Source organism: Lagopus muta, chromosome 5, assembly GCF_023343835.1.
Source record: "Lagopus muta isolate bLagMut1 chromosome 5, bLagMut1 primary, whole genome shotgun sequence".
NCBI classification, from domain to species: domain Eukaryota; kingdom Metazoa; phylum Chordata; class Aves; order Galliformes; family Phasianidae; genus Lagopus; species Lagopus muta.
In genome coordinates, this window is record NC_064437.1 from 26,164,840 (window position 1) to 26,181,189 (window position 16,350).

A 16,350-nucleotide genomic window follows, 5' to 3' on the forward strand; every position below is an offset into this window, starting at 1 on the left:
ATGTCATGGAGAAGTTTTACTGCTCTCATCCCCTACACCAGCTATCTCATCACAGAAGCTATCAGTGTGATTTCCCCTCCATAAACTCACACTAATTACTCTCAATTACCTTGTCCCTTATCAGCTGATTTTTCACCACCCATCAAATAGTTACCGTGCCACCTGCAGTCAGAGTTTACCTTTCCTTCATTCAGACTTGGCTCTCTAGAGACATTTTGTTGGCAAAAGTGAGAAAAATTGATCCAAATAAATAGCAGCTGTGAATGTGAAGTCAGTCCAACCCCCATGTTTCAATGTGACATGAGACATGGAGCTAGCACAGCCAAGGCAGCACAGAATGTCTCAGTAGGGATGCACAACTGACCAGTTACTAAGAGCAAAAAGATAAATTTACTGCGCTTGTTATGTCCTTCAGTTACTCATTGCCAAGAGCAGAGCAAAAAACTACACATGAAATATCCAACCATCTTTTACTCCCAGGAACTCTTTCAGCAGCAGAGCTCAAATCTCAAATCCAATTTTCATAAAAGCTTTGCACAGATCATCTCTTTCTGGCTGGAATCATCATTAGTCTGGCAAGCCCTGCTCTTTGACAAGATCAATGTTTTAACCAGAATGGAAAGAGCTCTTACTTAATAAACGATGAAATGAAGCAGCACAAAAGCAAATGAATAAATACATGGAGAGATATGAGGAACAGCTGAGAGTGGGCAGAGCCTTCTGTCCCATCATACAGTGCCAGCCCACCGCAGGGCCACACCAACAGACCAGATATTGAAGACCATCCACTGCCAGACATATTCCAACAACATAAAAATCCCAGAAGAAATGCTCAGCCTTTCAAATGATGGTTTTATGAATGTCTGTAGCCCTTTTTAATTAATTTCCACCAACAAAATGGAGTCAGGCTCCTCCGGTTTGCTATCACTCATTCCAAGCCCAACACCAGCAATCCAGATGTTCTCCAAGCTTCCTTTTTGGCAGCACAGCCTTGGATAAAAAGATTTTCCATCTCGGTAAGCTTGGTAAGCAAACAGAATTTCAGTTTCTACTCCAATACAACTGTATCACACAGCAGCATTTTGCAAATCAATAGCATCAGGACAAAACAAATAATTATGACCCGTGACTATGTGATTATCAGATATTTGATTCATTGTGCTGCTGCTACCACTGCTTATATATCAGTCAATGAATTAGAGAGTTCTGATCATGAGTTTAGTATTTTAATAACAAAGCTTGTTGCAAAGCAAAGAGGGAAAAGCTCAGCGCTGTACTTTCTTAGCACTGCACCTTACTTTTGCCATGAGCAGAAATACAGACGGCCTTACCTTGATGTTGCAGGCTTGTTCCATCAGCCTCCTGGCGTTCTCCTCAGCTCTGTACCTCTTGGGCAACTGAACCCTGAAGAATTTTAAAGCTCCTTCAAAATCAGCTTGTAGAAGGTCTTCTTTGGAGGTCTGTAACCGAACACAGAGAACTACTCTATAAACACTGAGAACATGAAGTCGTGCTGTTTCACCAGATTTGTCATTTACTGAATGTATTCCAAATCACTGATATTCACACTGGCTCAAAAGACATCACCTTTGCAATCAACTCTTTAATTCCTATCTCGTAAAACAAACCAGACCTTAAAACCTAGCCGAGGAAAATGCCATGCAGAGAGGTGCAGCCTCTGGCACACACGAATGTATGCAGTCCCTCTGTACCTGCAGGGTAAGAAAGGGATTCTGGCAAAGCCTGTCAAGCTGCAGCTCAGCAAGTAAAAAACAACAAAAAGAAACAAGGGAATCTGTAATATTTTTTAGAGAGCTTCTCTCTGTAACAGCGCTGGCTTTTATCATGCTGCTCTAAAAAGACAATGTATATATGGATACATATGGTTACAGACATTAACAGCAGAAGCAGAAATGCATATGACTCATAGGAGGCACCAGCAAGTCAGTGTGCAGAAGTCTGTGACACCATTTCTCAAAGAACACCATGCCAGAGAACGCTTCCCATGTTTATTTCTGTATCTGTCATAAGACTGTACTTCTTGCTGTGGTATCAAGCCTAACAGGTCAGAAATGTGAAACATTCTTCACTAATCCCATTCTGCTGCTGAGGAGGTAATATGATTCATTACTCAGGAACAAATTAATTCATTTTTGGAGCTGCAAGAACTACAGGACGCGATCTTGCAGCTAAGCAGAAGCCTACAGACAGCTCCCTTAAAAGGCTCACAGAGATCTGACATCCAGAGAACGCAGCCAGGACGTCACCTCAAAATGGGAATTCTTTTCAAAGCAGAAGGAATAAAGAAAAGTGTGGCAATGTACAGCAGGGTGAGTCAGGCTGTACGCCCCAGTGCCACCACTGACACGTGTGGGGCAACACAGCCTCCTGTAAAGGCAAAGTGCTGGATGTGAACTCGGCACCACATGAGGATGAAACCTGCACTGTGCGTGGTTATCTATGACTTCACATATTCCCAAAGATTATTATACTTCACGCCCTGCTGAGCACTTACTAATAGCTTCTGCTACATTAATCACAGGGCAAGAGTGAGAAAATGCTAAGTGTAGCTGAAGTAGCTTTGGAGGATCTGTTTCCCTGCAACCGCGGGATTCATTTTTTTAAACTTTGTCTTCAAACTGCTCAGAGTTCCCTCAAGATCTGTTGGATCCTCCCTTCCTTGGCAGCCAGAAAGCTGCTGGGTCATCCCTGCAGGCGCACAAGAAGGGCTGCCGTCAGGATGCTGATGAGCACTGCTCAGCTTTACAAACGAGCTCATCCGCTTCTGCCCACAGCAATTTGGCAGGAGGGCTGCTTGGCCGAGGCAAGACCGATGCCGTGTTGACAGCAAGCTGCTGCTGAGGTATCCAATGAATCAGACCCACTCGTGAACACAATTCTGGCCAAGGCATCCGCTTCCTCTTCTGAAGGCAGTTTTCCTTCTGGACCAGGTCTGCTAGAGTGATGTGCACTATGCCCCGCTGCAGATGAGCTCCTGTTGCGCACTCACAGAGCTGTGACAAAGCAGCTACAAGGCACAGCATCACAGTGCCATGACAGAGCTCTGGACAGTGTTAGCTGGGCAGTGCTGGTCCATCATAGAGCTGTTAAGGCTGGGAAAGACCTCTAAGATCCTCAAGTCCAACCCCAGCCCAATGTGCCTGCTGCCTACATCCCTCAGTGCCACATCTCCATGATTCTCCAACACCCCCAGGCACTCTGCAGGCAGCCTGTCCCAGGAAAAAAAGCAGTAAATGTTGGATAACCAGCTTACTTGAGAACGATTACCCTCCTCTCTGCGATGCTGACAGCTGTGATCACTATATGGACCAAAAAGGTCTTCCTATTCCACTGCAGATCTGCCCTCTGTGGAGATGAGACTCCCGCTGTATTCTTGTCCCCGCACCCCTGCAGCCCCTGCTGGCCTAGCCATAGCTCTGAGCAGCCTGCAGGGGCACAGGAGCAGCCTCTAAACCCCATTTTGCTGCTGTTATTGATTTCACACTGCAGAACTGCCAGCCAGGCTGACTGCCTTGCTTCCGACACAGTGGGAGGCTGTTTTCAATCACAGCTCCTGGACAGTTGCTCCTAGCACTAAACAAACACAGAGCACACTTCTTGTCGGAGTTTCACCATTTTAGTAGGTGCTGAGTGCCCTCATTTCAAGCAAACATTTTTCCCGGAGTGCCTGACTGTATGATTCTATCTGAAATGTGTATTTTGGCTTACCTTTCTGAAAATTAACATCATGTATTTTGGGCTCTTGAATTTCTTTTTCTTTAAAAACAGAATCATAGGATGGCCTGGGTTGGAAGGGACTCATGATTCAAAGATGATGAATCTCCAACTGCCCTGCCACATGCAGGGCCACCAACCTCCACATTTCATACCAGCCCAGGCTGCCCAGGGCCCCATCCAACCTGGCCTTCAACACCTCCAGGGATGGATGGGGCATCCACAGCCTCTGTGGGCAGCTGTTCCAGTACCTCACCACTCTCATAATCGAGAACTTAAACGTTAAAGATCAGTACCTAAATTATCCCACCAAACCTCCAAGAGAAGAAGAGGCACCTATCCTTTATGTCTACAGCACTTCACTAAAATAAACAAATGTCAAAAAAGACAGAGGCAAATATGTCAGAACAACAAAGATGTGTAAAAATTCATACTTGGAGGTAGTTCTCCCCCGGTTCCCTTTGTATCACTGCTACAATGACTTTGCAACAGCCCTCAAACCAATTACTTTCACAACATTGTAGTTATGGAGAATGTTGAGGTCTGAGAAGCCTTTGGCCAATTAAAATCCGTAAAAAATAGAGTGAGCCATGGCAATGGGAACTATTGAAATTGAAAAATGATAACCCATCATACTGCATATTTTAGTAGTATGAGTGGTGGAGCCCAGATGTTCAGCTCTCTGAACCTTGCTGTGTGTTTTTACTTCATCAAAATAGTCAGTTGGTCAGAAAGCCATGAGTTTCACTATTAAAATGACAAGAAATCGAAGCAACCTTTTAAGATCAATTTTAAGTGGGCTATTTTGTGTATATATACATATATTTGTGTACATCATGCAAACAAATCTTTTCAGGTTCTAATTAAAAACAGGAAACAACAAAAACCAGTATGCGTATAGAAGTACATATGTACGTGTATTTAGAAAGAGGGACGGATGGATGGATGCATATGTAGCACAAAGAAGTACACAGTGTTGTTGCTATTCAATGATTCACATTTTGTGATCTTAATCAATAAATCACAAAGGCATTCCAGTCCCCTCTGGCAGCTGTGTGACTGGCAGGGCTCTGTAAATGTGCTGGTTCATACCACTCAGCTCACGGATCTCACCAACAACTTCTTTCCCTCTGCCATCTGTAAGCCTAATGAGCCGCTAATTCCAGTTTGGCAGGTACATGGCATTGCTGTGCACCTGGGGACTCCAGGGCATTTCTTAATATTCGAGATGTAATTCTTAAATAATCATTTTTGTGTTTAAAATACGTTTTAAGGAGACAGGCAGAAGAGGAGACTCGCTGAGAACAATGCACTTCTGAAGTCTCCGCTTGCCTTGTAGGTGTTGGTTCAGTGTCCCCTCAAGTGTCCTTCCCACATATTTCAGCATATTCACAAAATGGCCTTATATGGAACAGCTGAAATGAAGGACAAGCCCTTTTGCAGTAGTTAAGGAAGCATTCAAGTCTACAGATGTAGTGCTGGGAATGTGCAGATGTTTGAAAAAGAAGAGCAGAAAATCTGAGCTCTTCTTTGTGACCGACTTAAGTAATGGTGTGTTTATTTTATTATTATTACTACCTCTCAAAATATAGAGGGAAATGCGATTAAGACAGAGGCTTGGTTTTTTTCTTTTCTTCAATTATTAATTTTGCAGTCTCATTCCTCACTGACTGTACCAACTAAATCTCCTGATCCCAGCTGGGAGCTCAGAGAGCAGAAGGAATTTCCAATCAACCACGCTGCATATCCTTGATTTAATTCTTCCTTTTTTATACAAACAGATTGAAAAATTCCACTGTAATTTCTATAGAATTAAGCATATATAGTGTATCTGTTTAGAATTTCCACAGAATGCCAAGGAGCATAAACCTGTTGTACAATCTAATGGGCATCAGTCAGGAAGAAGAGAGCCAGTGGAAGGCAGAGGAGAACCCGGCTATACTCTACTCCACTATTATATGTGCTACCAATAAATCCAAAATGCTTTCAAGTAGCCCTACACTACTCTTTCAGACCATAATCTTTAATCTTTAACATACCCAAATGTGGTTTTAAGCTCCTGAAGAATGTGCAATGCACTGTGAAGGCATGGGAGCTCCTTCTACTCTGACTGCTCCCTCTCAATGTTGTATGTTGTTCTGTTTTGCTCCAAGCAGAGCTCCAGACTTGAGATCTGTCAGACGACCCCAAGAGGAGGACACGGAGCTGCTGAGGAGCACCAGGCAGTGCAGACCTGGAACCCAGCTCTGGGCACATGTCCTGGCTCAAGAGACCTGGCACGCACCGCCAATACGAACCATCAATGGGCTCCTTCCATTGGCATCACTTCTATCCCCTTCTAGGATGCGAAAGCTATGCTGTCACAAATAACGTTTTTCATTAACACCTGTTATCTCTGTAAAACCCAAAACCTGAGTGGATAGGTGAAAGTTTCCAGAAGGCCTGGCTTTGTAGGCAATGGGCTGGCACCCTGCAATGGGCTCACGCTTCCCACTGCGTACACACAGTGCTGCACCTCTGCTCCAATGCCACTGGTGATTGCTGATCCAGACGACAGAAGGTAATGTTCCATCTGCCATCTAAAATACGGATGAATGTCAATCAAACCTCTTTAAGAGAACAGGCATCATTAGCATCGCTTTGTCCTTTTTATCCTCCATTTTTTAATAACCACGTCATTCAGCAAAGCTCATTGCCCAGGTGACTAAGTCCACCAATTTCCTGGTATTCCCCACCTGGAGGCTCAGCTCCAAAGCCTGATGAATCAAGTGAAAAAGCCTAGTGGCTCTGTCTCATCACAGACCAATTCAGAACAACCTGGCAGCCTTCTCCCAGGAGATCAGCAGCACTGAGGCTACAGATTGGGGTAGGGGAGTGCTGAGGAGCACTAGGAGCTGTGCAGGCACAGTGCTCACACACAGCACCTTCAGCCATGCATTACAGCCAGCACTACACCCAGTTCTACAAGTGACTGCAGGCATACCCAGACTGCCCTTCACTTCACTAGCAATCTGTGAGTTTGTGAATATCGCATCTGCCACTTCACAACGCTTGCAAGGTGCAAGTAATCACCTTTCTTTCTTTTGATTATTTTTCATTACCCAAATGCTGAGCATCTTACACCACCAAGAACAGCACCTCTCATCCAAGGGTACCGCAGAACACGCAGCGATGGCTCAGCAGCACGATGAAAATGCACGACAGGTCACTCAACCACAGCGCAATATGGGGCTACGCAGGGCGTGGAAATAAGGCATGGGGCAGCAGCAGCTGCTTCTTCCCAGACATGACTCCCAAATAGCATTTTGGTGTGCTGTGCCACCCAACCCCAGGGCAGCAGCCAGAGCACACCCAAGGCAGGGACCAACTCCGCATCCTCTGCTGTTGTGTGGCTTTGGGTGTGTTTTGTGCAGCAGCAGTGATGATGAAAGTGCACTTCTCTGTGCCGTAAGGTGCCACACCAATTTCGGGCCATCTCACAGACAGACATCATTTGCTATGGCATATAAAAACAGCTTTAACAGTTTATCTCCCAGATTGTTCAACACAAGCATTTTAAACTTTATACTTAAATTCCCTCACCAAAACTAAACACAGAAACAGCAGAAAACTACAATACACCACATCTTGAATTGTTATCATTGCCTAAAATGCTTAAAACAAACCTCTGATGCTCCAAGAATCAAATTTGAGCTGCTGCAAATTAAAGCACTTTCCAGCAGCACCCGGGAGCAGACAGAGCACGGTTATTTCGAACCATTACAGAACTGAGAACAAAAGCATTCACCGCTTTAGGACATGTTTTATGGGAAGAGCCCTGGTTGTGACTGCAGGTATCATAGGGCATAGGGAAGAGTCCACTCAGGAGGTGGACTGAGAGAAGCCAAGAGAAAAAAAACAAATAAGCAAGGTCTCCCACCTCCATCCAATATAAAGATTCCCAGGGGAAGCAGGTTTGGGAGGGAAGATGGCAAATTCACAGTGACTTAATTGGAAGAAAACGTGATCTCACCGCAAGCAGCCGAGGCACAAACAGGCGATGCCCCATCCCCAGAAGTTCCAGCACCCGACATGCATACTCATTCACCAGCTTGCTCCTCTCGTCATGCATGTCCTGGGACTTTTTGACAGGCGGGGTGAGCTTGGCAGCCGGAGTTTTGCAAGGTACCCCTTCTTCCATCAGCAGCAAGTAGTAAGTATCCAGAGTGAGAAGAACAGGCTTCTAACCCCAATTTCCAGAAGTGCAATGAGAGGGCAGGTGAGCCAGCCCCGGCTCTCGGAAACCGGCTCAGATGGGCGTCTACAGCTCAGAGCAAGAAAAGCATCTTTGCTAAGAATCGAGGAAAAATATCATCCGCTGTGTTTGCTCAGGCTGAGTCCGGAGAGGATGTGAAAAACAAACCAAAGAAAACATGGATCTAAAATGTACCCAAAAGGCAGGAAAATGGCAGAAATCGAGTGCGGGAGAGCTCTGATGCAAGAAAGGAGAGGGAGAGCTCTCAGGGCTCAGCGTGTCTAAGGCTGTGTGTGCGAGCAGACAGCAGCAGCGATAAGAGCAATAAAGCCGGGGCAGTCCTGGAGCTGCAAAGAGAAAAGGATGAGCTCATTGCAAGCTCGGGCTGGTGACAAGCGTGGCGGCGGCTGCTGCTGCCTCTCGCTGTGCATTGGCAATGAAGGGATGGGGAGGAGGGGGCTGGGAGGGGGAATGAGCATGCAGTGTGCGTCTCGGGGGAGAATGCCGTAATAAGAAGCCAATAGTGAGCGGCGGGACGGATGGGCTCCCCTCCCCTCCACCTCCCATCAATCCCACTGTGACAGGCTCTGCTGCTGGATCCCAGGCTCACGTACATGAACGGCTTCCTCGGTGGGTAGGGAGAAAGGAGACTGCCAGGCAGCACAGGGGCTGCTGGCTGACGTGCTGCTGGACAACGCAGGCACAAAGTACACTACAGAGATGGGCAGGTAGGGCTGGAACCATCGTTCCTGCTGGACTGGTGAGGGGAAAGGACACTGCAAGGGGCTGCTGGCGAGGGAAGGGCAGATGCCGCAGATGCAGCCAGCTTTGCATGGCCTGTGCAGCGCTGAATGAAATAAGCAGCAATCACTTCCAGCCCTGCCTTCTCCAGAGGCATTTCTAAATCTAGAGAAGACAGGCAGGGAGGGGATGATGTCAGCATATGCTCTGAATCGACTAGAAATTAACTGCACATTTGTCAAGAAAGCAATGATGTCACAAATCTGTGGTCCTGCACCTCCCCAGGAGCTCCGGCCATCTGCCTGGGGACAAGGCAGCACATCACTGCACTCGTAGGCCTGCATTCAGGCACAGTGCTTTGCTGCTGCTGCCCCTCTGCGCTGCCTAGCTATAAAATGGGCTCTGTAACAGAACAATGCATGTTTTCATCACAGAGCGGCACCCCATCAGAAAGAAATAAAATCATAACATACCACAATGAGCTCTAGACACCTAAACCACAGTAACTGAAACAATTCTGCACTGCATATTTAGATATAAAAATCATGTGTTTATCACATTCTGAAACATCACATTTAGGTAAAATAGTGACACAAAGTAAAAATCAGTAGCTTGGGGTTGCTGAATTGAAATAAGAAACATGGTCATGTGTAACTAAAATAGGAAAATTCATTTTAATTCACATTGGACAAGCATACGTAAACTCAGCAAACAACAGAGAAAATGAGAGAAATAAATTCATTTAATTCAGTTTGATACACCACCCAAACTGAACTCTCAAATACAAGTAAATTGTCTTGGATGAAAGGAAGTAAAGAACGATGAAAAGGATGTAAAAGGATGAAGAAAAGGACATAAATACCAAAAACTGCCCCACCCACTCTGTTCAGCCTGGCTCACGGTGGCACATGAAGCAGGTGGAACATAGAGGGAAGCAGTAAGTCAGAGATGGCAGCTCACAACAACGCGGGACTGAAGCCAACTAACGCACTTGCAAACCTCATGCAGTACTGAGCAATCTGTTTGATAGAGGCTGTCCTCTCTCAGGCTGTGAAGCATGGCTTTGGAGATGCAGATCCCCCCAGAGGAGCAGATGACAGCTGCAATGGTGATGACGACCATACTTCAGCCTGGCTGAGCTCAGGCATCTATTGTGGTGATGCTGAAGAGAAGCTACACGGCACTGCAGGACACAGTGGTGATGGCTGTCTTAAATGACCTTAGGGGTCTTCTCCAACCTACATGATTCTATGAGCACCAACACGTTTCATTCTGGTTTAAGATTACAGTAACATTGTGATGGGGACTCCCCTATGCCTCCCAAACTCTCAGTGTGCAGTTCCAAAGACTCCAGCTTATCTTCTTGTTTAGTACTATGTGTGTAAGTCAGCACCGTAACTGACTGGTTATTCATCATTGGTTGAATTCTCACTAAACCATCTCTGCAGGGTGAAAGGGTTTAAAGAAAGGAAGGTAGCTTGAAAAAATCCGAAAAAAAATCAGACAAGTGTTTACACCTTGTTGAAACACACAGTGGTAAGCATGATATTCAGGAAGCATCAAGGTTCTATCCTCAATCAGAGACTGAAAACATGACTCAAAACATTAAAAAGGAAGAGATGAGAGCATTATATGGTGTGCTTTGGGAAACAAAGAAGAGACAGAAGCGACCAGAAGAGGCAGAGTCACTGGGGACCAGGCACAACCTGTGGGCAGAGCATGCAGAGCACTGGCCGTGTGAAAAGCCTCTCATTTCTCCTTGCAAAAATCAAACTTAACAAGATTTGGTTCACTATGGGTAAGATCCGGGCTTATGAATAATGGAATGAAGTGATTATTAAATAAAGTCTTTAATTCTAGAAAGTTATAATAGGATCCAGTAGTTAGAGGCTAAAACCAGATGAATTCAGGTTAGAAATAAGGTTCACACTTTTAGGAAGAAGGAAAATTAACTACAGGACAAGCATCCCAAGGGATGTGGTCTACTGCCATCATTACAGTTTTTCCATCAGCCCTGGATTTCTTCTTTAAAAAACAGCTTTTAGAAGCCCTGAGAAGTTTCAAGGCTTCCTAAAAAACCTGAACTGCCAGCTAAAATCCATCACTCATTGTTTATTACAGAGCATAACAGCGACCTGTCATTAGATCTGCAGTTTGAAACTTTTTATACTCCGTACCATTCTCAGATCTTTCTACATCCTAACTGAACACTGCACCTTCCTTCTATTTGTCTGATGCAGAATTGTGGTCTGTCCTTCATGCAGACCTCGCTGCTCTCATCCATGCCTTTGGCACTGCTCTCAGCCCTGCCATTAGCTTGCTGCCCTGGGTTCTTCATAAAGTCCTGGCTGAAGTCAACAAAAAACCTGGAAACAGCCCAGAAGACAGTAACTGGCACACTAAGAAGAATGCCTTAGGGTAAGCACACATTACTTGAGCTTTGACTTCCAAGTTGGAGACTATCTGTTTTTTGAAGTATGGTTACATTCTTTTTCTGGCCATGCAATACCTGCTCACGTGGCAATGCTGCCATTAGGTCAGCTCAGACACAGCAGAGGCCCACTGAACTCTGACGAATTGGCTCGTGGAAAAATGGTCCTTATGCAAAGCAAACCGTGTGGAATCTGAGCTACGTATACAGAGATGTAGACACAGAGAAAATACATAGAGAAGGCTCATGAGACTCCAAGGAGAATGATGGGTTTATATTTATCCTTTTATGATGGTTGAAGCAGGAGCTTTGTGCTTCTTGCAATGTTTTCTACAGAGAAAAACTATGTGCCAACATGGTTATTGCAGCTCTGCCTTAATATGTTGCCAGGAGCGCCCAGTGCCCAAACACAAACGTGTTGGTTTTAACAGCATTCTCCCCTGCATATTTAAGGAGACATGACAATTTGCTATGAAAAGCAGTGACTTGCCCAGCTCCCATCATTTTAAAATTACAGCCCTATGTATGTGGCGAGGATTTCTTTCTCCCTTTCTGCACCCTCTCCCTGCCCACACATTCTCCCAGCCCTGTGCCCTCCTTCTATCCCTGCCCTTCTGCAGGAGCCCTGCTGGCCTTACCTCCCATCCCATGCTTTGTGTCCACAAGAATATCAATTTTTTATGATAATGGGGCATGCTACTAAAAGGTCAGTGCTGAGATAAACTGGACATTTCCGTAATTGCTACATCAGCTGCTAACTGATCAATGCCTACACATGATAGCATCTCTCTTTTACATGTCAACTATCCATAAAAAAAAGGGAACTGGATCGTCTTTAACATCGCAGTGGAAAAATAACTGGCTTTGAAAAGCTAAATAGAATCTAAAGCTCGAAGAACAAAAAAGAAAGCTCTCTTTCAAGTTCTTCTCTGCAAAAGGATAAGACAAACCCTGCAGCAGAACACATCTGAAAAGCCATATGAAATGCATCGTGCCCGCAATGAGTGCTTCACCTCTTACCTTATCAGAAATTACTTTGTCGTGCCTGTTTTTCAGGTCTAGTTGCAACAGAATAATCTGCATTTACTGAAGTTTACATCTCTTAACATGATCAGAGAGAACACGACAAAGCAATTACTTCTCAGAGCAGATTCCAACCCTGTGCCAGGGTCTGTGCTGGTTAACCTGTTCTTAGATGGCTTAGAAAAGAGGATGAGTCACAAGGTGACAATGTTGGCAAATGCTACTGAATTATTCAGGGCTTACAGTAAAGAACTGAAGAAGGACTGTAAGAGTCTGAGTGACTGTGCAATAGTACAGTAAATGAAAATTCAGTGTACATAAGAGTAAATTGCAGCAAATGGGAAAAAAAATCTCTCATTTTTACATGTAAGTGACAGCTGACAACTGCCACTCAGAATGAATCTTGGCATTACCATGGACAGTTCAATGAAAATAGCACAGCTGACGTCAACAGAATAAGTCAAATGGTAGGAATTAATAGGAAAGTCAAGGTAATTTAAACTGAGGATGCCATTATTCTGCAATACAACTCCACAACATCTTCAACATTATGCACTAGCCTGGTACTCCGACCTCAAAAAGGAAATAACAGAGACCAAGAAGTATATAATGAGGAAACAAGGCTCATCAGAAGCTTCCAGGTGAGGAGATAAAAAAATAGATTCAAATGATCAAGCCTGTAAAATAGATGACTGATGAGGGATACAGCAGACCTGTAAAATCGTGAGCGGCCTGGAGAAAGTAAGGAGGTACAAAACCCCCTTCAGCCCCACTTTTTAAACTCTAATGAGAGAGAGCAAGGGGTAATATCAGCAGTGGATGTGTGCTGGGGGATAAAGGCAGCTTCATCTTAAGGGATGTGACAATGGCCATTTTGGCTTACACTGAAAACCGCAGAGCTCCCTGAAGAATGAGGTACAGAAGAATGAGGTACAGCTCATCCATAAGCAACAGAATCCAAGGCCTGTGAGAATCAATCACTGCTCTGTCAATCTCTGCTACATCCACTTCTCACGAGGATATATATATATATATTTTTATATTTATTTATTTATTTATTTATTTATATATATATATATCTTTAATGCTGAGCAAAATCTCAGATGTTGTTTTGAAGTTCTGTGTTGGCATAAGTGGTAATTTAGGAGGTAAACAATGGACAAAACCCAAGACAGGTTAGGTGAAATGTCTATTCTCAATGCTTTGGAAGCAAAATAAGAAAATTTACAATCCTTAAAATGCTCATTAAGAAGTGAAATGCTAAAGTACAGGAAAAAAAAGCATCAAAATGTTTGCCTTTGTAGAGGTCCATATCTAAAGTAGTGAAAAATTATGGGTGGATCGTTAAGGTTAGTCGTGAGTATTATTCCATAAAAAATTAGAGAACAATACAATACTCACAGTTATCAAAAAAATAAATTTATGTAGGTAGAAGGATGCCTATACATGACAGTGCAGTGTCAACACAAGGTCAATACAGAAAACACAGCACATTCAAACAGCCAAAACAGATCTGAGCAGATGCAGAAAGCTACCACTAAGATGCTCAAAAGTTCAAGAATACCAAGACTATTGGGCTGTGTATTAAAGAATATGACTGGTATCTATACACAATTCAAGGTGATAAGTGTGTCCCCCTATGGGACAATCTGAGAAAAGAGGACAATGTTGATGTAAGAGCAGAGGAGTGTAAAAAACACAGGAAGAAGATCAGACTGCAACAGGAAAAACAGAGCTCCACCAGCACACTGCTGCTGCTACCAGCTATAACATGGATGCCATGTCACACAATGGTGCAAGTAGAACACAGAAGCAATTCTTTGGCCCAGAAGGTCCTTTTCAGTCCACATATAGGATAACTAAAAAAAAAAAAAAAAATCAAATAATTCTCCTAAGCTAGAACAAATTTGACTTTTTATCTTCTTTTTAATATAGGGAGTATCAACTACTAAATTGATAGCATCATCTGCTGTCGCTGTCTCTGTAGCTGGTGCTCTCTTTTATGTAGGGCACATACTGGCACAAACAACGTTGAGATGGGAAGATGGAAGCAGAAACAATGAGGAACCACAAAACTGTTGTGTTTGTATTATACACTGTTATTATTTGATATGCGCAATGAAAAGCAGTTTAAGAACTCGGAGCAGCCATTAGAAATGCTGCTTACATTTGGCTGAGTGTAACAAATATACTTAAGTACTGACTTGTAGATAATAGGGTACTGAAGTGAATCTCTGCTAAAGCAGCTCCCTGCAGTAGGTGGCACAGAAAGCATCCAGTTGGGTCCTGAATATCTCCACAGAAGGAGACTCCAGAACCTCTCTGGGCAGCCTGTTGCAGTGCTCTGCCACCTTCACAGTAAAGAGGTTCTCATGTTTGTATGGAACTTCCCATGTTGCAGTTTGTGCCCACAGCCCCTTGTCTGCTGCAGGGCACCACTGAAAAGGCCCCATCTTCTTGACTCCTGCCCTTCAGATATTGATTGGCATTTATACAATCCACTCTCAGTCTTCTTTTCTCCAGGCTATTTTCCAACATAGAAACTAACCGGCTGATGATAAATAAGATCTGAAAATATGCTGGAACTGGAATGGTTCATTTTCCTCTAACAGCCCTACCAAAGATTTTGAGTGAAAATATCAGTGCAATATTGCTTGCAGAGCTGTCTGAACCACACTTTTCTCAGCTGCCTCTTTCAGCACTGGGTTCTTCTCCCACCTCAGTGCTTTGTTGTTATCTGATGCTCAGAAGAAGAAAAGCGAGCAATGTCTGCGCCACCAGCGCAGCTCAGTGAATGTTAATTCAGGTGCAGTCTCAACGTGATGTAACCCAGTGATTAATGCCAAGCTGTAAAATGCTGCCACCAGCTGGATGGAGAGGCCGACAGCGTGCTGATAAGCAGCACGTATTGGAAAGCAGAACACTGGGATGCTACAGCAAATGAAAGCTGTTTTGCAGTCGATAAATCAGACTAATGCCCTGCCACAAAGGGCGGCCTCCACTGCTAAAGAGCTTTAATCCACACTGTTGCATACTCAGAAGGTGGGAGGAGGAAAGGGAAAGGACAGCCCTCGTGCCTCAAACACATGTTCATTTTCTGAAGAGCACAGCGCTGAGGTATCACGGGTCACTGGTCACAGAAGCAACACTGCTGCTTCCTAACCAGTAGTCACTCACCTTAAGCATGAGCAGCTGGCTGGAATAGTGAGAAACTGCAGTGAGACGGGGGGAGCTCAAGAGAAAAGCTTTCTGTTGCTATTTAATGGGGGACTGAGGGGCACACACTTCACAAAAATGCAAGAAAAATGGCATTTACAGAATGAAGACTCATATTTCACTGTTGGATGATTTCCTCCTCCAAACTAAATCCAAGAGGTTGATGATGAGAAAACAATAAAACAAATGTTGTAAGACAGAACAAAACCTAGGAATTATGAGGGTGGACAGTGATAGGACAAGGGGGAACGGTTTTAAACTCAGACAGGGGAGGTTTAGGTTAGATATTAAGAGGAAGGTTTTCACATAGGGTAGTGACGCACTGGAACAGGTTGCCCAAGGAGGTTGTGGATGCCCCATCCCTGCAGGCATGCAAGGCCAGGCTGGATGTGGCTCTGGGCAGCCTGCTCTGGGGTTGGCAATCCCACACATAGCAGGGGGTTGGATCTAGATGATCATTGTGTTTATTTTCAACCCCCAGGCCATTCTATGGTTCGATGAATTGCTTCCATTCACTTCAGAACCAGCAACAGGCACAGCCTTACAACCTCACAGCTTTCAGAGCTCTTTCTCTGCAGAATTCATGTTCACTTTTTGCCATTTACAACAACCTGTGGACTAAAACATATCACCTCTAATGACTGTAAGAGGTTATGAACACATCTGAATAGGAAAAAAACATTTCAGGTCTCCAAGTTTTCCTTCATAAAAGAACAGCAACCCACGCTTGCAATCCAATCATAACATGCTAATTTGATGACATACAATCACCAGCCCTGTGATGGTACCACTACGGAAATATGCTCTGATGTGAGTGTTTCTGATTTAGAAACTGATCCTACTTTCTGTGTCTTCTTTGTAGCTGGTACTGGCTGTGGTATAGCAACATCTATGGGGGATAATGCCTCCCTTTCCACTAAGAGCCTGTGACTGATGGAGCAAGCAGCAGATACAGCACCCTGTGTAAGTA

General features: G+C 44.3%; 1 protein-coding gene across 7 annotated transcripts in view; it reads right to left on the bottom strand.

The window, feature by feature from the left end:
• Positions 1–16,350, bottom strand: part of RABGAP1L (RAB GTPase activating protein 1 like) — a 201,187-nt gene that overhangs the window by 51,230 nt on the left and 133,607 nt on the right. For 6 of the 7 annotated variants that reach the window (XM_048944161.1, XM_048944163.1, XM_048944160.1 and 3 more), the window contains one exon: positions 1,332–1,460. In XM_048944161.1, coding sequence (XP_048800118.1) covers positions 1,332–1,460 — 129 coding nt within the window. Of the gene's footprint in view, positions 1–1,331; positions 1,461–7,747; positions 8,411–16,350 lie in introns of those variants that run through there. The other variant, XM_048944167.1, reaches the window with a different exon arrangement.